Below are 22770 nucleotides of genomic sequence, written 5' to 3' on the forward strand. Positions count from 1 at the left end.
CGGAGAAGGTGGAGATGAGCGGGAGGAACATCCCGCCTACCTCCTTCCTTCCTCATTGCGGGCGGCCGCAGGTACGGTGAGGTTCCTCGTTCCTGCGGTGTCACACATAGCGATGTGTGCTGCCGCAGGAACGACAAACAATCTGCGTCCTGCAACAGCAACGATATTTGGGAACTGGACAGCATGTCAACGAGCAACGATATGGTGAGTATTATCGCTCGTTAACGGTCGCTCCTGCGTGTCACATGCAACGACGTCGCTAACGAGGCCGGATGTGCGTCACGAATTCCGTGACCCCCAACGATATCTCTTTAGCGATGTCATTGTGTGTAAAGCGGCCTTTAGTCACACATCAGTATTTGGTCAATATTTAGCATGTGTTTATATGCTAAAACCAGGAGTGGAAATTACAGAGACAAACTATAGTTTAAACACTGACACCTGTTCCGTGTTTCGGAGACACTCCTGGTTTTGGCATACTAACATTGATGAAATAATGACGTGTGAAAAACCTGAAGACACTTTTCACTAGGGACATGTACGAGTTGCTGTTCTGTTTTATAACACCCATTTGGGCGTAACAAAAGTGAAATCATTAGGTGCCCAATACTTTGACATTTTATTCTGCTTTGTAGACACTATTACATTTTGCATCCAGTTCAACATGAAAAATTTTGATAAAGGGTCCTCTAATGCACAATAACATGGCCCCATCTCACCTACACCCTACTGAGAACAGTCTGGGAGGCTGTGGTTCGTGCTCCCAAACAGCTAATAATCAACATGTTAAAAAATTGAGAGACTATGGATGGAAGGTTTATGACTGCTATTGAAAAGAAGAGGGGCGATATAGGTCACTCATATTTTAAAAAAGTATTTTAGTACATATAGAGCTGTTTGGTTATCATTCTCACTTTTAGGGATTATTCAGGCATCAATCATAGACCGCAATGCATAGACTGGCCATAGGTCTTCTGACCCAAACTCTGCAGGCTCATAGGCAAACATGAAGGGGTAGAGTTCGAGTCAGGACATTCGCCGCCAGTCCGTGAATTTTAGTCCGTGTGCGGACAGATTTTCATGGACATCTGAATCAGCCCCAACAGATGAAAATAAACTGAGATGAGAAAATTTACGTTTCTCATTTAGTTGCATAATAATTCTGCACACTATTGATTGCCCAGTAATTCTTCACACACAGATATTCTCCTAAGGGTGCACTTAGAAGGCCATACAAAACTGGTCCAAGATCGGACCGCAATGCTTGGACTGGCCGCAGGTCTCCTGACCACAGCGTAACAGCTTTGTATATTTCTATGAAGCTGTCACGCTCAGATTGTGAGACCCACGGCATTACAGGTTCAATCTCAGAAGTCTGAATACACCCCAAGAAAAACAAAACCTCCCTCTAACTTTCTTAGATATGCAGGTTTATCATCGTTTTTGGACGGTTCACCTTGCAGTATGAATGCGAACACCAATTTTTCTTCGGGTCAGCACGGTTACAGTGATACCAGACTTGTATCGCTTTTTATTTTAGACACTAAAATCAACGTTTTAGGAGAATTCATTTGTTTTTGTATCACCATAATCTGAGAGCTGTAACTTTTTTACTTTTTTGCTGAATGAGTCATTAAGGCTTGTTTTTTGAGGGACGGTTTGCAGTTTTCATTTGCACCTTTTTTTTTTTTTTTTTTTTACGTGACTTGATAGCTTTTTATTTCTTGTGACTTTTTTTACGCTTTTGGTCGTATGGAACATTTAACGTGACAGTTTTATAGATCAGGTTGTTCCGCATTTTGCTTATTGTTTTAACACAGACTGTGCTTTCAGTGGCGAAATGAGTTTTTTTGATTTGTGTGTGCTTTTCTTTGTTTTTCTTATGTTTTATTTTCCATAGCTATTAAAAATTTGTATTACTTTTTCACTTAGTCTCACTGTGTGACATGAATATTTGTAAGTGTGATCACTGATCTCATGTACCGCTGTGAGGCTCAGTGCCCACGTGTGCGTATTGCATGCAGTTACGCTGCATTCTGCACTGCAGCATAACTGCGTCCTGCGTCCCGCGTCCCCTGTACAATCTATGAAGATTGTACATAATCCATGCGCACGTTGCGTTTTAGAACGCAGCGATTTGCAAGCTGCCAAAGCACTGCGTTCTAAAAAGCAACATGTCACTTATTCCGTGCACTTTGGATGCAGGTCCCGCTCGGTCTATGGGAGAGGCTGCATCCAGAGCGCATGAAATCGACTTTTCATTCCACAGTGTTTCTGCAGCGATTTGAAGCGCACGTGTGTGGTTCAAATCGCTGCAGAAATTTCTGCAGGGACAGAACGCAACGTGGGCACATACCCTAAGTGTGTACAGTTGTGCAGGAAACCTATCCCTTCTTCACTAACACAGTCTGTTAGGCCACTGTACCCTTAAGTCATCAGATGACCTCGGTGTACCATGATAATGATCATGACCCATGACTATGATCATAGGGGGGTGATCATGTCAAGGGGGGTCTTAAACAACTTCAATAGCGCTGTCGCAATGGACAACGATATTTAAGGTGTTAATCGGCCCCAGTTACAAAACTGATCGGTGCCGATGCCTATGGGTGTCAGCTGTCATTTACAGTTGTCATCTGCCGAATTTTCAGCCGTGGGTGGCACAACATGCTTATACCTATTTGGCATTTTAAAACGACGATGTGGGAGCTAACGCTACTTAACGACCACTGCTTTAAAGCGTATCGCCATTCATTTATTGGTTAATGGTTGCCCGAGTAATATTTGGCTATGCTGAATGCACTTAGGCATGCAAATCATCAAGATCCGCTGCGGACAGCTACCTTTGCAATTGCCAACCAATGATGTCCCAGATGTGCTTAATGAGAGACAATGGGATAAGTCTGGAGATGTTGCAAGCCAAACAGCATAATAAAACTATGCAGGCTGCTCAAAGCAGCTCAAGAAACATACATATGGGCATTCTCGTGATAAAACGGCTCCTAGGCCACTTTAGAGAAATGGCTGTACCACAACCATATCAATATAACTGAACTGTTAGAGTACCAGGATTAAATGAAAATGACAGCAGTACCATTATGCCACCCCATACCATAACCCAAGGAGTAGAACTGGTGTGTCATTGATTCAGGAAGTCCTCTTCATGACTTTGCACATGTTCTCCAGACCAATATCCAGCCATCACTGCATCAAAGACAAAAGCAGGATTCATTGCTAAAGAGGACAGACCTCTATTCCAGCTTCCATTGCCATCTTGCCCAGAACCATGGTAGCCATTAAGAGCGGTGGTAAGAGGTCAATGGAACACTCGTAGCTGGATGTCTGGCTCACAACCCAGTTTTGTACAAAAAAATTCTTCTGATGATTTATATTTTACTTGCAGTACAGGATGGATCAATCGTGGAAACAGTGGTACTATAGTAAGCAGCTCGAGTAGCCTAAAAGTGCTAACACTGCCTGCAACATCTCAGGACTTGACTCCCATCGAGTACATGAGATAGGTCATTAGCCAGCAATTACCAAGGGATTTGCCAGCATTGGATCTTGATATTGCACTTGGCCAAATGCATTCAGCATGGAAAAGCATTAATCACACAACTTGACATGCTATTAATTGATGGTTGCGTATATTTCTGCACTTGGCGTCTATAATCGGTACTGAACAAATTCATGTTTTGAAAAATTTGGTTTCCTTTATCGATTATTTGCATATCACTATCATGCCTATCTATCCTGTGATTTTCAGAATGCCACAACTTTTCCTCCTTGCTAATACGTCGTCAATGCTGGGGAGTACATAAAATGGACATATTATAGTCTCAAAATTTAGGTCATCTAAATTGACATAGGAATCAGAATAATCTTATAGAGCATATACTCACTGCTGTTGAGGTCTATGAGAAAGACTCGTTTCAAGTGCTTATGATAAACTAGGGCTGAATGGACTCTGGAGCATGACTGATGGTCGATTGTGAAGTCGCACATATCTGGGTTTCTCCCAAACAAGTAGTATTTCTTCTCATCAATAATAAGTTTCTAAAGAAAGTAAGAGAAAGTTTAAAACAAACAGTAAAGAAGCTGAAATAGATCTCACTATAATTAGGTACACATACAAACGTTAAAGATTAAAATAGACCAATCCCATGTCCAGATGGTATTCATCCTCGTGTATATACGAGGAATAGGACTGGCACATGGCAAATGTTGAGGCACTACCGCAGGGGATAGTGAGGAGACTATAAGCCTGGACGTTCATCTTCTATAGTGGGTAAAGTATTCTCAGAATGCCATCTTGGAGTAGATAAATGAAAATAAACATAAAATGATACATCACATGAGTTTATGAGGGATCAGTTGTGTCGAACTAACATGATCACCTTTCTTTTAGGAGGCAAGCTGTAGACTTGATGTGGATACGTCGCTGCAGGCCATATCTTGATTTTCCTACAGCACTTTGTAGTGAGCCACATTTAAAGCTGGTGCATAATATAAGAATGCTTCAACCAGAGGAAAGTATGTGAAAGTGGATAACTGGCTCAATGATAGCAACCCGACGAGGATTGTCAATTTGTCACCATTACCATTGTGTTAGCCCAGGGGTCAGTGTTGGGCACAATTTTGTTTAGTATAGACTGTAAAAATAATTAAAGTATAACCCAAGTACATTACAGGGCTATTCTCAATCATTCCTGCTTAACCCCTTCAGCCCCGGGGCACTTTCCGTTTTTGTTTTTTGCTCCCCTTCTTCCGAGAGCCGTAACTTTTTTATTTTTCTGTCAATCTTCCCATATGAGAGCTTGTTTTTTGCGGGACAAGTTGTACTTTTAAATGAAACCATAAGTTTTACCATATGGTGTACTGGAAAACGGCAAAAAAATTCCAAGTGCGGAAAAATTGCAAAAAAAAAAAAAGTGATCACACAATAGTTTTTGGGATATTTTATTCACCGTGTTCCCTGTATGGTAAAACCGATGTGTGGGTATGATGCCTGAGGTCGGTGCGAGTTTGAAGACACCAAACATGAATAGGTTTACTTGTATTTAAGGGGTTAAAAAATTTCACAAGCTTGTTCAAAAAAAGTGGAGCATGTTTTGCGCCATTTTCCAAAACCCGTAGAATTCTCATTTTTCTTGATCTATGGCTCAGTGACTGCTTATTTTTTGCATCTCGAGCTGACGTTTCTAATGGTACCATTTTTCCGCAGATGCTACGTTTTGATTGCCTGTTATTCAATTTTGCGCAAAATTTGCGGCAACCAAAAAACTTAATTTTGGTGTTTGGAATTTTTTTGCCACTACACCGTTTACCAATCAGATTAATTGATTTTATATTTTGATAGATCGGGCATTTCTGAATGCGGCGATACCAAATACAGTGGAACCTTGCTTAACGAGAACAATCCGTTCTGGGAGTGTGCTTGTTAACCGAGTTACTCGTTCAGCAAAGCAAGATTTCCTATAGGAAATAATGTAAGTTCAGACAATTCATTCCACAACTTGTTAAATGTCCCATCCTGGTCCCCTATTGTGCCATTCCACACATGAACAAAACACACACAGAGACACACACACAGACACACACTATATGCTCACCTTACCTTCCGTTCCACCGCCGGCCTCATGGTACTTGTGGTTCGCCGTGAGGACGTCGCGATGTACCCGGGAACTACAAGAACCATGAAACCTGTGGTGGAACGGAAGGTAAGGTGAGCATAATACTGTATGTGTGTGTTTGTGCGTACATGTGTGTGTTTGTGTGGACTGCAAGTGCGGGTCAGAGTGCGGTGGATGTACAGAACCAAAAGTGTGTGCGGTGAGAATTTTGATCGTACAGCAAAGCTTTCTCGTAAACCGGGTTACAAATTTACAGCAAGCTTTGCTTGTTAAGCGAACTTCTCGTTAAGTGGGTTACTCGTTAAGCGAGGTACCACTGTATGTGTAAATTTATTTTTTTAACCCTTTAATTTTCAATGGGATGAAAGGGGGGTGATTTGAACTTAGTGGTTTTTTTTTTTAATTTTTTTAAACTTTTTTTAAATTTTTTTTTTTATTTTACTAGTCCCCCTAGGGGCCTATAGTGATCAGCAATCCGATCGCGCTGTCATATCTCCAGATCACAGCTACAGAGCTGAGAACTGCAGATACGCTGCTTTACTTTCAATGCCGGCTGTATTCCGGCATTGAGAGGAAGTGACTCATGTTAGCTACAGGCGTCATCACATGACCCTGTGCTACCATGGCAACCACCGAAAGTCACGTGACTTCCGATGGGGGCGGGGTAAGTCACTGTCATGGCGGCGCGCATATACATCTCGCTGCCAGATTTTGGCAGCGAGATGTAAGGGGTTAATAATCGCGGGTGGAATCGCTTCCACCCGCGACTAGCAGGCACACGTCAGCTGTTGAAAACAGCTGATATGTGCGCGGATCGCCGTGACCTGCCCACGGCAGGGGGCGGGGATTAACCACACACGATCCATGACGTACCCAGTACATCATGGGTCGTTAAGGGGTTAAAATTGGGAAAATAGGCAATCTTATCATTAAAAATGCTCTTGGTTCTTAAAAGAAGGGATTGTAGGTGTTATGTTTACCTCAGGTGGGGGTCACTGAGTTTAATGAAGTACCCTGAGGTCAAGTTACCTACAGTCACAGGTAGAGGACCATGGGAACCTCCAGCTGTGCCCGCAACTTAGCTGAGTGACGTCACTACTCATCGCACCTCAGTCTCTGCCTGAAGTCCACAGTGGGCTATCATGTTCCATGATCGCGCTGTGACTTCAGATGTAGCAGAGCTGGAATCGTCGTGGGTCCTTGTGAGGATTATGTCGGACCTGCAGGGGTGTGTGGGGGGTTAATAAAGTGTTAAAAAAGGGTGTTTTTTGTATTTTATTTCAAATAAAGGATTTTCTGGGTGTTTGTGTTTATTTCTTTTCACTTACAGATTATCTCAGACTCCTCCCATTACCAATCTAGGGCTTAGTGGCAGCTGTGAGCTGCGATTAACACCTTACTACCGTGATTGCCCTGGTGCAGTGGCAATTGGGAAGAGCCAGGTTAAGTGATGGGATTGTTGCATTTAATGGATGTGACAATTCTGGGCAGCTGCAGGCTGCTATTTTTAGGCTGGGGGGGCCCAATAAGCAAGGGTACAGACTGTGTATCAGGTAACCATCGCGACCTATGCCGGAGCTTCCGCTTTTAGCGCTTCAGCAGCAGGCGTCATACGCAGGAGCCGCTTGCCTCGGATTGGTCTGCGTGCTGCCTTTGAGAAGCGGCTGACAGCGTAAGTTCCTTCATCGTCGTGATGGTTACCAGATACACATCCTGTACCTGTGGACTACAAGAACCAGGAGGCCAGCGAGGAAACGGAAGGTAAGGTGAGAATAGTGTGTGTGTTTGTGTGTGTGTGTGTACTGCAAGAGCGGGTCAGAGTGCGGTGAAAGTACGGAACCGGGAGTGCGCGCGGTGAGTATTTGCTCGTACAGCAAAGATTGCTCGGAAACTAAGTTAAAAATTTACAGCAAGCTTGGCTCGTATAGCGAAATACTCGCACACCAAATCACTAGTAAACCGAGCTTCCACTGTATATTATCAAGGGTCCTCAACCTGTAGCTCGGGGGCCCATGATGTGTGGCCTGCAGCTGTCTGATAACTTTGTACATTTGCACAATTTCTTGCAAACATCTATGAAGAGTCGGTCTGACAGATGGTGACATTTGTGAGTAGTCCCACACAGGAGAGCAGATCTGGATGGAGGTAGGGCTTAGAAGAGCTCTGTATTCAGACAGATTGTCACCAACCCCTCACACACTTCCCTCCCAAAGGGGTAGAGCGACGGCGCATTTGAAACAAGAGCCCGAAAAAGCGACAGATAGGACAGAAATAGTTTGGAGACACAATGAGTCATGTCAACAGCTACAAGAAGCTAGCTTAACCCCTTCACGACTGGCCGATTTTGCGCTTTTCGGGGGGGGGGGGGGTTTGCCTTCCTTCTGAGAGCCGTAATTTTTATTTGTCAGTCAATCTTGCCATGTGAGGGGGGGGGGCGGGGGGAAATCACAAAAAGTGCGATTGTACTATTGTTTATGAGATATTTTATTCCTTGTGTTCACTATATGGTAAAACTGATGTGTCAGTGTGATGCTTCAGGTCAGTGCGAGTTCGTAGACACCAAAAACGTATAGGTTCACTTTTATCTAAAGGGGTTAAAAAAAAAAAAAAAAAATCAGAAGTTTGTCCAAAAAAAGTGGTGTCCGTTCTGTGCCATTTTTCACTACCCGTAGCATTCTCATTTTTTGGGATTTATGGCTCAGTGACTACTTATGTTTTGCGTCTTGGGCTGATGTTTTAAGTATCCCGTTTTTTGCGCAGATGCTACGTTTTGATCGCCTGTTATTGCATTTTACGCAAAATATACAGCAAACATCGGGCATTTCTGAACGCAGCGATACCAAATGTGTGTATTTTTTAACGCTTTAATTTTAAATGTGGCAAAAGGGGAAGTGATTTGAACCTTTAGGTTTTTTATTTTTCAAAACTGTTTTTTAAACTTTTTTTAAAAATTTTACTAGTCCCCCTAGGGGGCTACAAGGATCAGCTGTCTGATCACTCATTCTTTTCTCCCGATCAGAGCAGCACTGCTCAGATCGAGAGAAATGATCAGGTTTTTTAACCTGCTGTACTCGGCTGCTAGTTACAGGACCTGCATCACATGACCTTGTACTACCATGACAACAATCAGATCCACGTAATCACGCCATGTGACTTCCGGTGGCGGCCTGTGAGTATGCGATTACCGAGATCGCTATTAAAATGGCGCAGTCACATCTGGACAGCGCCATTTAAGGTGATAACAGGTACGGGTGGATAGCGATTCCACTCATACCTGCGAGGCACATGTCAGCTGTACAAATCAGCTGACGTGCGCGGATCCGCGCCTGCAGCCCGCAGCAGCAGGTGGAGATCAACACTATGACCACTAGGACGTAAGGTTACTGCCTGCGGTCGTTAAGGGGTTAAGAATTACAAATCTGCTTATCTGCAGCTGAAGGGGCAGGTTATAAAAAAGTGGGCAACCCCTTTAAGAAGTTGCTGCCAGGCGAATAACATGGGATGTATAAAAAGGGCTTAGCTGCTCCTGTTGAAAGCATAGTACTACACGCTATGCAGCAATAATCAGACCACACATGGAGTTGTATAAAGTTATGATCACTAATGTCTGACCAACACACCGTAGTGCTTGGTTGGGTTCATAGGTGAACAACTAGGGTTAAAAAAAAAATAAAAAAAGTCATTTTTGTAATTCACACATTGGGAAAGGATTATAAACACTTGCAAGGTGAATGGGTTGTATAAAACTACGAAGATTCTAGAAAAGAAAGCATTATGCATGTCACAAATACATAAAGTGTCTCAACAAATTAGAATATCAAAAAGTTAATTTCAGTAATTCAATACAAAAAGGGAAACGCATATATTATATAGAGTCATTACACACAGAGTGATCTATTCCTATATATTATATAGAGTCATTACAAACAAAGTGATCTATTTCTATATATTATATAGAGTCAGTACAAAGTGATCTATTTCTATATATTACTAGAAGGTGGCCCGATTCTAACGCATCGGGTATTCTAGAATTTATTGTTTAGTTAATGTATGATTTTTGTTCTATATACAATGGAACCTCGCTTAACGAGTAACACACTTAACGACAATTTCGCTTAACAAGCAAAGCTTGCTGTAAATTTGTAACCCGGTTTACGAGAAAGCTTTGCTGGACGAGCAAAATCATCACCGCACACACTTCCGGTTACCCACACTTGCAGTCCACACAAATACACACATGCACGCGCACACATACAGTATTATGCTCACCTTACCTTCCATTCCATTGCCGGCCTCATGGTTCTTGTAGTTCCCGGGTACATCGCGACGTCCTCGCGGCGAACTACAAGTACCATGAGGCCAGTGGTGGAACGGAAGGTAAGGTGAGCATGTATATAACATGTGTACCTTCCGTTTCATCGCTGGCCTCCTGGGTCCTGTAGTTCGCCGCTCCACTCCACTCCAGGCTGTGCATCGGCACCATAGCGACGAAGCAGGAACTTCCTGTCACCGCTACTCAGAGGCAAGCGGCTCTGCCTTTGACGTCAGCGCTCTGCCCGCGGAAGTTACTCCCTCATCGTTATGGTAACCCGACACGCAGCCCGGCCCCGTACCAGAGAACAGCAAGTCCCAGGAGACCAGCGATGGAACAGAAGGTAAGGTGAGCATGTAATATGTGCTTGTATGTTTGTGAGAGTTTGTGTGTGTTTGTATGTGTTTGTGTGTGTGTGTGTGTGGAATGGCACAATAGGGGACCAGGATGGGACATTTAACAAGTTGTGGAACGAATTGTCTGCATTGCAATGATTTCCTATGGGAAATCTTGCTCTGCTGAATGAGTAACTTGGTTGACAAGCACAGTCCCAGAACAGATTGTTCTCGTTAAGCAAGGTTCTAGTGTACAGATGTTGTGTTTAGTTGCCAAGTGTTTGTAAATGTTCTGGGTGTGGGGGTGTGTGAGAGCGGTGTTTGTGTGTTGTGTTGTGTGTGTTGCATTGTTTGTGGAGTGCTGTGTGTCTGCAGCGTTGTGTGTGTTGCGCGGTTTGTGTGGGGTGTGTGTGTGTTTTGGGGGAGGTATGTTTTGTACAGTCCTGGGGGGAGAGGAGAATAATAGGAGTAGTCCTGGGGGGAGCGGAGTATAATAGGAGGAGTAGTCCTGGGGAGAGAGGAGTATAATAGGAGGAGTAGTCCTGGAGGTGAGGAGTACAATAGGAGGAGTAGTCCTGGGGAGAGAGGAGTATAATACGAGGAGTAGTCCTGGGGGAGAGGAGAATAATAGGAGGAGTAGTCCTGGGGAGAGAGGAGAATAATAGGAGGAGTAGTCCTGGGGAGAGAGGAGTATAATAGGAGGAGTAGTCCTGGGGAGAGGGGAGTATAATAGGAGGAGTAGTCCTGTGGAGAAAGGAGTATAATAGGAGGAGTAGTCCTGGGGGGTGAGGAGTATAATAGGAGGAGTAGTCCTGGGGAGAGAGGAGTAGTCCTGGGGAGAGAGGAGGATAATAGGAGGAGTAGTCCTGGGGAGAGAGGAGTATAATAGGAGGAGTAGTCCTGGGGAGAGAGGAGTATAATAGGAGGAATAGTCCTGGGGAGAGAGGAGAATAATAGGAGGAGTAGTCCTGGGGGGAGAGCAGGATAATAGGAGGAGTAGTCCTGGGGAGAGAGCAGGATAATAGGAGGAGTAGTCCTGGGAGGAGGGGAGTATAATAGGAGGCGTAGTCCTGGGGAGAGAGGAGTATAATAGGAGGAGTAGTCCTGGGGAGAGAGGAGGATAATAGGAGTAGTAGTCCTGGGGGTAGAGGTGTCTAATAGGTGGAGAAGTCCTGGGGGGAGAGGAGTATAATAGGAGGAGTAGTCTTGGGGAGAGGAGTATAATAGGAGGAGTAGTCCTGGGGAGAGAGGAGTATAATAGGAGGAGTAGTCCTGGGGAGAGAGGAGTATAATAGGAGGAGTAGTCCTGGGGAGAGAGGAGAATAATAGGAGTAGTAGTCCTGGGGGGAGAGGAGAATAATAGGAGGAGTAGTCCTGGGGAGAGAGGAGTATAATAGGAGGAGTAGTCCTGGGGAGAGAGGAGAATAATAGGAGGAGTAGTCCTGGGGAGAGAGGAGAATAATAGGAGGAGTAGTCCTGGGGAGAGAGGAGTATAATAGGAGGAATAGTCCTGGGGAGAGAGGAGGATAATAGGAGGAGTAGTCCTGGGGAGAGAGGAGAATAATAGGAGTAGTAGTCCTGAGGAGAGAGGAGTATAATAGGAGGAGTAGTCCTGGGGAGAGAGGAGTATAATAGGAGTAGTAGTCCTGGGGGGAGAGGAGTATAATAGGAGTAGTAGTCCTGGGTGGAGAGGAGTATAATAGGAGGAGGAGTCCTGGGGGGAGAGCAGGATAATAGGAGGAGTAGTCCTGGGAGGTGAGGAGTATAATAGGAGGAGTAGTCCTGGGGAGAGAGGAGAATAATAGGAGGAGTAGTCCTGGGGAGAGAGGAGAATAATAGGAGGAGTAGTCCTGGGGAGAGAGGAGTATAATAGGAGGAGTAGTCCTGGGGAGAGAGGAGAATAATAGGAGGAGTAGTCCTGGGGAGAGAGGAGAATAATAGGAGGAGTAGTCCTGGGGAGAGAGGAGTATAATAGGAGGAATAGTCCTGGGGAGAGAGGAGAATAATAGGAGGAGTAGTCCTGGGGAGAGAGGAGAATAATAGGAGGAGTAGTCCTGGGGAGAGAGGAGAATAATAGGAGGAGTAGTCCTGGGGAGAGAGGAGTATAATAGGAGGAGTAGTCCTGGGGAGAGAGGAGAATAATAGGAGGAGTAGTCCTGGGGAGAGAGGAGAATAATAGGAGGAGTAGTCCTGGGGAGAGAGGAGAATAATAGGAGGAGTAGTCCTGGGGAGAGAGGAGAATAATAGGAGTAGTAGTCCTGGGGGGAGAGGAGTATAATAGGAGTAGTAGTCCTGGGTGGAGAGGAGTATAATAGGAGGAGGAGTCCTGGGGGGAGAGCAGGATAATAGGAGGAGTAGTCCTGGGAGGTGAGGAGTATAATAGGAGGAGTAGTCCTGGGGAGAGAGGAGAATAATAGGAGGAGTAGTCCTGGGGAGAGAGGAGAATAATAGGAGGAATAGTCCTGGGGAGAGAGGAGGATAATAGGAGGAGTAGTCCTGGGAGGAGGGAAGTATAATAGGAGGAGTAGTCCTGGGGAGAGAGGAGTATAATAGGAGGAGTAGTCCTGGGGAGAGAGGAGTATAATAGGAGGAGTAGTCCTGGGGAGAGAGAATAATAGGAGTAGTAGTCCTGGGGGGAGAGGAGTATAATAGGAGTAGTAGTCCTGGGGGGAGAGGAGTATAATAGGAGGAGTAGTCCTGGGGGGAGAGCAGGATAATAGGAGGAGTAGTCCTGGGAGGTGAGGAGTATAATAGGAGGAGTAGTCCTGGGGAGAGAGAAGAATAATATGAGTAGTAGTCCTGGGGAGAGAGGAGAATAATAGGAGGAGTAGTCCTGGGGAAAGAGGAGAATAATAGGAGGAGTAGTCCTGGGGAGAGAGGAGAATAATAGGAGGAATAGTCCTGGGGAGAGAGGAGGATAATAGGAGGAGTAGTCCTGGGAGGAGGGGAGTATAATAGGAGGAGTAGTCCTGGGGAGAGAGGAGTATAATAGGAGGAGTAGTCCTGGGGAGAGAGGAGTATAATAGGAGTAGTAGTCCTGAGGAGAGAGGAGTATAATAGGAGGAGTAGTCCTGGGGAGAGAGGAGTATAATAGGAGGAGTAGTCCTGGGAGGAGGGGAGTATAATAGGAGGAGTAGTCCTGGGGAGAGAGGGAGGAGTAGTCCTGAGAAGAGAGGAGAATAATAGGAGGAGTAGTCCTGGGGGCAGAGGAGGATAATAGGAGTAGTAGTCCTGGGGAGACAGGAGGATAATAGGAGGAGTAGTCCTGGGGAGACAGGAGGATAATAGGAGAAGTAGTCCGGGGGAGAGAGGAGGATAATAGGAGGAGTAGTCCTGGGGAGAGAGGAGGATAATAGGAGGAGTAGTCCTGGGAGGAGGGGAGTATAATAGGAGGAGTAGTCCTGGGGAGAGAGGAGAATAATAGGAGGAGTAGTCCTGGGGGGAGAGGAGGATAATAGGAGTAGTAGTCCTGGGGGGAGAGGTGTCTAATAGGTGGAGAAGTCCTGGGGAGAGAGGAGTATAATAGGAGGAGTAGTCCTGGGGAGAGAGGAGTATAATAGGAGGAGTAGTCCTGGGGAGAGAGGAGGATAATAGGAGGAGTAGTCCTGGGAGGAGGGGAGTATAATAGGAGGAGTAGTCCTGGGGAGAGAGGAGAATAATAGGAGGAGTAGTCCTGGGGGGAGAGGAGGATAATAGGAGTAGTAGTCCTGGGGGGAGAGGTGTCTAATAGGTGGAGAAGTCCTGGGGAGAGAGGAGTATAATAGGAGGAGTAGTCCTGGGGAGAGAGGAGTATAATAGGAGGAGTAGTCCTGGGGGGAGAGGAGGATAATAGGAGGAGTAGTCCTGGGGGGAGAGGAGGATAATAGGAGGAGTAGTCCTGGGGGGAGAGGAGGAGAATAGGATGAGGAGTCCTGGGGGGGAAGGTGTCTAATAGGAGGAGTAGTCCTGGGGGGGGAAGGTGGTCTAACAGGAAGAGTAGTCCTGGGGGGGGAAGGTGGTCTAACAGGAGGAGTAGTCCTGGGGGGGTAGGTAGTCTAATAGGTGGAGTAGTCGTGGGGGGAGGTGGTCTACTAGGTGGAGTAGCCGAGCAGGCACTGCGCGCGGGGGGGGGGGGGGGGGCGTGGCGCAGGCGGCCACTGCGCGGGGGGGGGGGGGTCGTGGCGCAGGCGGCCACTGCGCGGGGGGGGGGGGTCGTGGCGCAGGCGGCCACTGCGTGCGGGGGGGGGGCATGGCCGGACAGAGCTGATAGGCCAATGCGACAGTTGTCACTGTAATGACGTCATTTTGGGGCAAGACAGACAGAATAAGGCGCTATATAATACATAGATAGATAGAGAGAGAGAGAGAGAGAGAGAGAGAGAGAGTCATTACACACAGGGGGATCCATTTCTGTATATTATATAGAGTCATTACACACAGAGGAAGGATCTATTTCTATTATGTAGAGTCATTACAAACAGTGATCTATTTCTATATATTATATAGAGTCAGTACACAGAGGGATCCATTTCTATATCTTTATGTCAGATGAATGTGTTGGAGGCGCTGCGCTCTCGCGCCGGCAATACAATCATCTCACATAAATCACCGACAGTGACACTGCACCTGCCGCAATAGTGAACGGGGGCACGGGCCTGGGGGCCGCACGAAGTAGAGATGAGGCAGCGGAGGGAGCGCGGGACAGGTGAGTAGAATGGTTGGTGTGTGTGTGTGTGTGACGTTAACCCCTCAGCGACCTATGACGTCCTGGGTATGATATGGCTCCCTGGTACTTAAGGACCCATGACGTACCCAGTGGCTACGATCGCTGCAAATACCTTAGATTCGGGGGAGGAGGGGACCTCAGGAGTGGTGGTGTCTCCTCCCCGGACCTACGGAGGCTGTGATTGGCTGACGAACGCCGTTCAGCCAATCACAGCCACTAATGTTTCAGCCATTGAAAATCGCTGAAACATTGAAATCCAGCCAAGATCAGTGCAGCTGTAGCCCTGATCATTGGCTGGAGCTGGGTGACCGTGTTTCACCCGCCCCCAGCTATGATTGGAGAAACCGGCCTTGTGACCGATCTCTCCAATCACTGTGGATCTGGGGCCACAGACCACTCCCCTCAGCTTCACTCCGGCGTCTGTGGAAGGTGAGGAGAGCTGCTGCTGACCCATTACTACAGGATGGGGACAAAGTGCGCACATTACTACAGGATGGGGACAAAGTGCGCACATTACTACAGGATGGGGACAAAGTGCGCACATTACTATGGGATGGGGATAAGGCTGAGGACATTACTATTGGATGGGGGACATTATTACTATAGGATGGGGACTAGGATGGGCACAGTACTATAGGATGGGGACTAGGATGGGCACAGTACTATAGGATGGGGACTAGGATGGGCACAGTACTATAGGATGGGGACTAGGATGGGCACAGTACTATAGGATGGGGACTAGGATGGGCACAGTACTATAGGATGGGGACTAGGATGGGCACAGTACTATAGGATGGGGACTAGGATGGGCACAGTACTACAGGATGGGGACAAGGTGGGCACATTACTGTAGGATAGGGACATTACTACAAGGGGACAAGGATGGGAAACATTACTATAGAATAGGGATAATGCTGGGGACATTACTATAGGATGGGGACAAGGTGGGCACATTACTGTAGGATAGGGACATTACTACAAGGGGACAAGGATGGGAAACATTACTATAGAATAGGGATAATGCTGGGGACATTACTATAGGATGGGGACAAGGTTGGCACATTACTAAAGGATGGGCACATTACTATAGAATGGGAACAGTACTATAGGATGGGGACAAGGATGAACACATTACTATAACATGGGGACAAGGATGAACTCATTACTACAAAATGGGGACAAGGATGGGGAACATTAGGATGGGGACCAGGATGAGCACATTACTGTGGTATGGGGACTAGGATGGGGTACAATACTACAAGGGGACAAGGATGGGCACATTACTGTGGGATGGGGCACAATACTACAAGGGGACAAGGATGGGCATGTTACAACAATATGGGGAACATTACTAAAAGATGTTGGTCAAAATTTCTATATAGTGCTAATTGAAAGACTATTAGTTACAAGAAAGGAATAAAATGTAAAAAAATAAAAATTGTTATATTTAAACAAAGAATGTGCAAGTTTGCTATAATGAACAAGTGAAAATGTTCAAAATCAGTGATCCCAAGGTGTGTAAAAAAAATAAAAATAAAATATATATATTATATATGGTACCAATAAAAATGTCACTTTGTCCTGCAAAGAATGCGGCCCCCCAAATTATTTTTTTTCCTCTGTGCGGCCCATACACCCAGCCGAGTTTGAGACCCCTGGTGTAGAGTTTAGGCTTTTACTCCTTATATTCTCTAGAAGGATATGCACTTCTCCTATATCTACCTCTATAGCATTTATGGTCACCCATATCTGGACTTCTCTCAGAGGTGGTTTATCTGTGTCAGGCATTTAGATCACAAAATTCTTTTTGCGCACAGTACTGATCTTATGTATTGCTTCTATGTATTTGACCTTTTGCCTTAAATTATAGTATGTAATAAAGGAATAGATTATTATAGTCACGTTGACTCATTGTCCTCCAATAAAGCACAAATACAGATATGCTCACCAGTCTCTAATAAAGGGACGTCTGTACAGTAAGTTATAACTCAGCGTGACACTCCACACACTGAGCTTAAATGCTTACGGCAGTTACTATAGCACTTCTGGGACCCAGATACCACAGAGACACCCTGGAAATGGACCAGAGCACAGATATCTAGGTTAGTATCAAGTGCACCACAAAAACAATCCTCATATGCTGCAACAATGGAAAGAAATCACTGATATAAAAGGAATATTATAAGACAAGTGCACCTCAATAAATTAGAATATCAAAAAGTTAATTTATTTCAGTAATTCAAAAAGGAATCGCATATATTATATAGAGTCATTACACACAGTGCTCTATTTCAAGTGTTTATTTCTGTTAATGTTGATGATTATGGCCAATGAAATCCAAAAGTCATTATCTCAGAAAATTAGAATAATTACCACAAAACACCTGCAAAGGCTTTCTAAGAGTTTAAAATGGTCCCTTAGTCTGGTTCAGTAGGCTACACAATATAGGAAAGACTGCTGATGTGGTGCCCCTGACCGGGTCAGGCACCACTGAGTGCTGCACCCATGCTGGGTGAGTACAAACAGGTAATCCCAAGGGCTGAGTAGGGTGTGTACGCACAGACACATTTTAACTAGGTCTCTCACACACATTAGAGGGGACCCCTGGGCAGACCCAGGAGGGGGCGTGGCCTCCACATCTCAGCTAGTGGTGCTGTAGAGAAGCTGGAAACGAGTAGTTGCAGTAGCAGTCAAGGGAACAGGAGCTGGAGGTAGCCGAGTCTGAAGTGCAGACGCAGGAAAGCGAACACACTAGTCAGACCCTGCACGTGTAGTGGCTGCTGGCGGGGGAGTACATTGCCACACAGTCAGACTGAAAGACTCTTGCAGAAGAGAAAGGACAGGCAGTTGAGTACGTGGACTCCTGGTAATGAAGCACACACGGGGAACAGGTCCCTAGAGCCAAACATCCATTTAGTGGTCTGCTAAATCCTGCAGGTGGTGGGAATAGAGGTTCCACACCAACCATCACAGAGTCTGAGCATCAGCAGCAATGAGGGGCCCCACAGGGAGGATCGAGCCTGGAGCCATCTTTTCCTTGGTCCACGCTGCCAGCAAACGGGTCAGAAAGGGGAGTAAAGGCAGCTGCGACTTCCCTGGATGAATCCCACGGTACTTTAAGTCAGGGGTTGTCTGAAACAAGAAGTGGTAGGAAGGCTAGTTAGCAGTCACCACTATACCAGCCTGAAGGATACCTGGTTCCCACTGGTCTATCTCAGTATCGCCCGGGTTGCCTCACTCTACCACCAGAAAGTGAGTAAACAGTTGAAAGACATTTCTGGACTGAGACCGAGTTCTTCTGCAACCTGTTGTTCCACACACATACACCCGAGCCCCTTGGGCCAGCCTTAAGGGGGTTTACACGCTGCGATATCGTTAGTGAATTATCGTCAGGGTCACGGTGTTTGTGACGCACATCCGGCGTCATTAACGATATCACAGTGTGTGATAAGTACGAGCGACCTTAAACGATCGCAAAAGCGGTCAAAATCGTTTGCCACAGAGAGGTCGTCCTGAAACTAAAAATCGTTCTCTGCTTATTAGCAATGTTGTTCGTCGTTCCTGCGGCACCACACATCGCTATGTGTGACACCGCAGGAGCGACGAACATCACCTTACTTCCGTCCACCGGCAAAGCGGAAGGAAGGAGGTGGGCGGGATGTTACGTCCCGCTCAAATCCGCCCCTCCGCTTCTATTAGGCTACTTTCACACATCCGGCTTGAGCCCTGTGGCTCAATCCGGCTGTGCAAGCTATGCAACAGATGCGGTGAAAACACCGCATCCTTTGCATAAGTTTTTCCCATGCGGCCCGCCCGGTTTTTGCCGCTTGCGGCATGCTACTGAGCATGCGCAGTGGCAAAAACCGCATGCGGCGGCCGAATGCGGTATTTGCCTCATCGCGCCGCATCCGGCCGCCATAGGCATGCATTGAGAGATGCGCCGCATCGGCCGAATGCGGCACGATGTGGTTTTTTTTGCCGCACGAAAAAACGTGCCAGGCAACGTTCCATCCGGCCGCCGCATCGGCTAAATCTGCCGCATGCGGCAAAAACCGGATGGAACGCAAGGCCATGCGGCACAATGCGGCACTAATTAAAGTCTATGCAGGAAAATCGCAACCGGCAGCAAAAAAAAAACGGTTGCGATTTTCCTGCAAAGTGCCGGATTGTGCCGCAGAAGAAAAACCGGAGGTGTGAAAGTACCCTTAGACGCCTGCCATGTGACGACGCTATGACTCCGCACGAACTGCCCCCTTAGAAAGGAGGCAGATCGCCGGCTAGAGCGACATCGCAGGGCAGGTAAGTGCATGTGACGGGTGTAAACGAGGTTGTGCGCCACGGGCAGCGATTTGCCCGTGTCGCACAACCGACGGGGGCGGGGGTACGATCGCTTGTAATCTCGCTAGCGAGATCGCAACGTGTAAAGTACCCTTTACTCTCGGGAGGCCACACCATCTAACTGCAGATACCATCAGCCCCAAACGCTCGTTAAACTGCAGTGGCGGTCACCCATCACCCTAACCGCAAAACCGAGAGTGGCGTCATGACACAAAAGTAAGCAACCTGACCTACCTGTTGGCAGAGGGGTCCCTAAAGAGAAGTTCCTGCAGTGTCCCGGAGGCGACCGCTGCAGCACTGTGGTGGGCGACTCATCGACTTGACAGATGTCCAGAAGGCAGTAAATGACACTTCACAAGGAGGGTACGCCACAAAAGCCAATTGATAAAGAAGCTGGCTGTTCACAGAGTGCGGTATCCAAACATATTAATGGAAAGTTGAGTGGAAGGAAAAAGTGTGGTAGAAAAAGGTGCACAAGCAACCGAGATAACTGCAGCCTTTATAGGATTGTTAAGAAAAGGCCATTCAAAAATTTGGGGAAGATTCACATGACTGCTGCTGGAGTCAGTGCTTCAAGAGCCACCACACACAGATATATCCAGGACATGGCCTACAAGTGTTGCATTCCTTGTGTCAAGCCACTCATGACCAATAGACAATGCCAGAAGCATCTTACCTGGGCCAAGGAGAAAATGAACTGGACTGTTGCTCAGTGGTCCAAGGTGTTGTTTTCAGATTAAAGTAAATTTTGCATTTCATTTGGAAATCGAGGTCCCAGAGTCTGGAGGAAGAGTGGAGAGGCCACAATCCAAGCTGCTTGAGGTCTAGTGTGAAGTTTCCACAATCAGTGATGGTTTGGTGAGCCATGTCATCTGCTGGTGTAGGTCCACTGTGTTTATCAAGACCAAAGTCAGCTCCCAAGAAAATTTAGAGCACTTCATGCTTTCTTCTGCAGACAAGCTTTTTGGAGATGGGAATTTCATTTTCCAGCAGGACGTGGCCCCTGTCCACACTGCCAAAAGTACCAATACCTGGTTTAATAACCACAGTATCACTGTGCTTGATTGGCCTGCAAACTCACCTGACCTAAACCCCACAGAATCTATGGGGTATTGTCAAGAGGAAGATGATAGACCCCAGACCCAACAATGCAGACGAGCTGAAGGCTGCTATCAAAGCAACCTGGGTTTCAATAACACCTCAGCAGTGCCACAGGCTGATCGCCTCCATGCCACGCCACATTGATGCAGTAATTCATGCAAAAAGAGCCCCAACCAAGTATTGAGGCATTTACTGTACAGACTTTTCAGTTTGCGCCAACATTTCTGAGTTTAAAATTATTTTTTCAGTTGGTCTTATATAATATTCTAATTTTCTGAGATAATGGCTTTTGGGTTTTCATTGGCTGTAAGCCATAATCATCAACATTAACAGAAATAAAACACATGAAATAGATCACTGTCTAATGACTATATAATATATAGAAATAGATCTCTCTGTGTGTAATGACTCTATATAATATATGCGTTTCCCTTATTGTATTGAATTACTGAAGTAAATTAACTTTTTGATGATATTCTAATTTATTGAGATGCACTTGTATATATAATAGATATATAACATCATGTCAACATTAAAACATCCCATATTGAAAGGTCCTAGCCACTAGTAATGCCAATTTGCCACCAAAGCTGCCCATACTGCAGACACTGGCAAGATCTGCCATCAATACAATGTATATAAGTTCTTCTGACAGCTTTGGGTAGTTTCACACTGCGGTGCCAATTTCCCATGTACTCTGGGAAAGCATCTGGCACAAAAGTCAAGGATCACCATAAGCCCCCCTTTACCCTACAGAGGTCATGAGAGTATCCCTGTGGGGGGCTGGAATATGTTGGAATACCCTTATTTACTGCAGACACACAGAAGGTAACCTATGGGAAACGGATGCTCCTGTATGCTCAAAGGGTGGATACCACAGACCCTGCAGTTAAAGGGAACCAACCATCAGGATTTTTGTGTATAAGCTGCAGCCAGTGCAGTACTGGCACTATCATGCACAGTGTGTACATACCATTAGGGTGCAGCTCGGGTGTTTAGGCAGTGAAATTCATCTTTATAAAGTTTTGAAATTTCGTGCACTTTTTGATTGACGTGTGCACCTCTGCAGATAATGTCCGGGCGTGTTATGCAGGAGTTCCCCGCCCCCCCACCAGCCTGTTCCTCCCTCTCTCCTGATGTCCGGGCGGGTTATGCACGTGTTCACCGCCCCCCCGCGCCGCCTGTTCCTCCCTCCCTCCCTCTGGCTGTATGTAAATATCTAATCTTCAGAAACATGGCGCATAGCGCTTATCTCAGGCGCCATGTTTCTGAAGCCCCCACATTACACAACTTGGTGTCTGAGAGGGCGGCGCCACAGCGATGTCACCGGCTGGTGTGTTGGCCCGGTGTCCTGGGGCGGCACGATACAGGAGCAGCAGGTGATCGCGTCCTCCGATCACCTGTTCTGCAGTCCTGTTGTGATCACGCTCGCTCCTGCGGTCACAACGGGATCTGAAGGAGCGAGGGCGCATGCGCCACCCTCTAACACCAAGCTGTGTGATGCGGGCTTCAGAAACACGGCGCCGGTGATAAGCGCTGTGCGCAGAGGCCCACTCCGGCGCCATGTTTCTGAAGATTAGATATTTACATACAGCCAGAGGGAGGAACAGGCAGCGCGGGGGGGCGGGGAACACGTGCATAACCCGCCCGGGCATCATGAGAGAGGGAGGAACAGGCTGGAGGGGGGGCGGGGAACTCCTGCATAACCCGCCCGGACATTATCTGGAGAGGTGCACACGTCAATCAAAAAGTGCACAAAATTTCAAACTTTATAAAGTTGGATTTCACTGCCTAAACACCCGAGCTGCACCCCAATGGTATGTACACACTGTGCATGATAGTGCCAGCACTGCACTGGCTGCAGCTTATACACGAAAATCCTGATGATTGGTTCCCTTTAAGGCCACGTCTCACTAAGCGACATCGCTAGCAACATCGCTGCTGAGTCACGCTTTTTGTGACGCAACAGCGATCTCGCTAGCGATCTCGTTATGTGTGACATCCAGCAACAACCTGGCCCCTGCTGTGAGGTCGCTGGTCGTTGCTGATTGTCCTGGACCATATTTTTCAAAGGCGATGTCCTGCTGGGCAGGACGCATCGCTATGTTTGACACTGTGTGACAGGGTCACAGTGACTGCTGAGATCGTTATACAGGTTGCTACTGCGACCTGTATCGTTACTGAGTCGTTGGTAAGGTCTGACTGTGTGACATCTCACCAGCGACATCCCAGCGACTTACCAGCGATCCTTATCAAGTTGCATCGTTTTTGGGATCGCTGGTAAGTCGCTAAATGTGACGGGGGCTTTAGTATACAGCCTTTAGCTGGGTAATCAGTCACCTAGCC

The 22770-nt window shown here is 46.6% G+C and overlaps 1 protein-coding gene and 1 non-coding gene across 2 annotated transcripts in view; both read right to left on the reverse strand.

Moving 5' to 3' along the window:
- The window catches only part of PPP1R8 (protein phosphatase 1 regulatory subunit 8), a 66052-nt gene that overhangs the window by 27836 nt on the left and 15446 nt on the right, over window positions 1-22770 (reverse strand). Inside the window, exon 3 of the mRNA XM_075333968.1 lies at window positions 3903-4056. Within this exon, the coding sequence (XP_075190083.1) occupies window positions 3903-4056 (154 nt within the window). The remainder of the gene's footprint in view (window positions 1-3902; window positions 4057-22770) is intronic.
- Window positions 16953-17104, reverse strand: LOC142292840 (small Cajal body-specific RNA 1). The gene has a single exon (XR_012750858.1).

This window comes from Anomaloglossus baeobatrachus, chromosome 2, assembly GCF_048569485.1.
Source record: "Anomaloglossus baeobatrachus isolate aAnoBae1 chromosome 2, aAnoBae1.hap1, whole genome shotgun sequence".
In the NCBI taxonomy this organism is placed as follows: Eukaryota; Metazoa; Chordata; class Amphibia; order Anura; family Aromobatidae; genus Anomaloglossus; species Anomaloglossus baeobatrachus.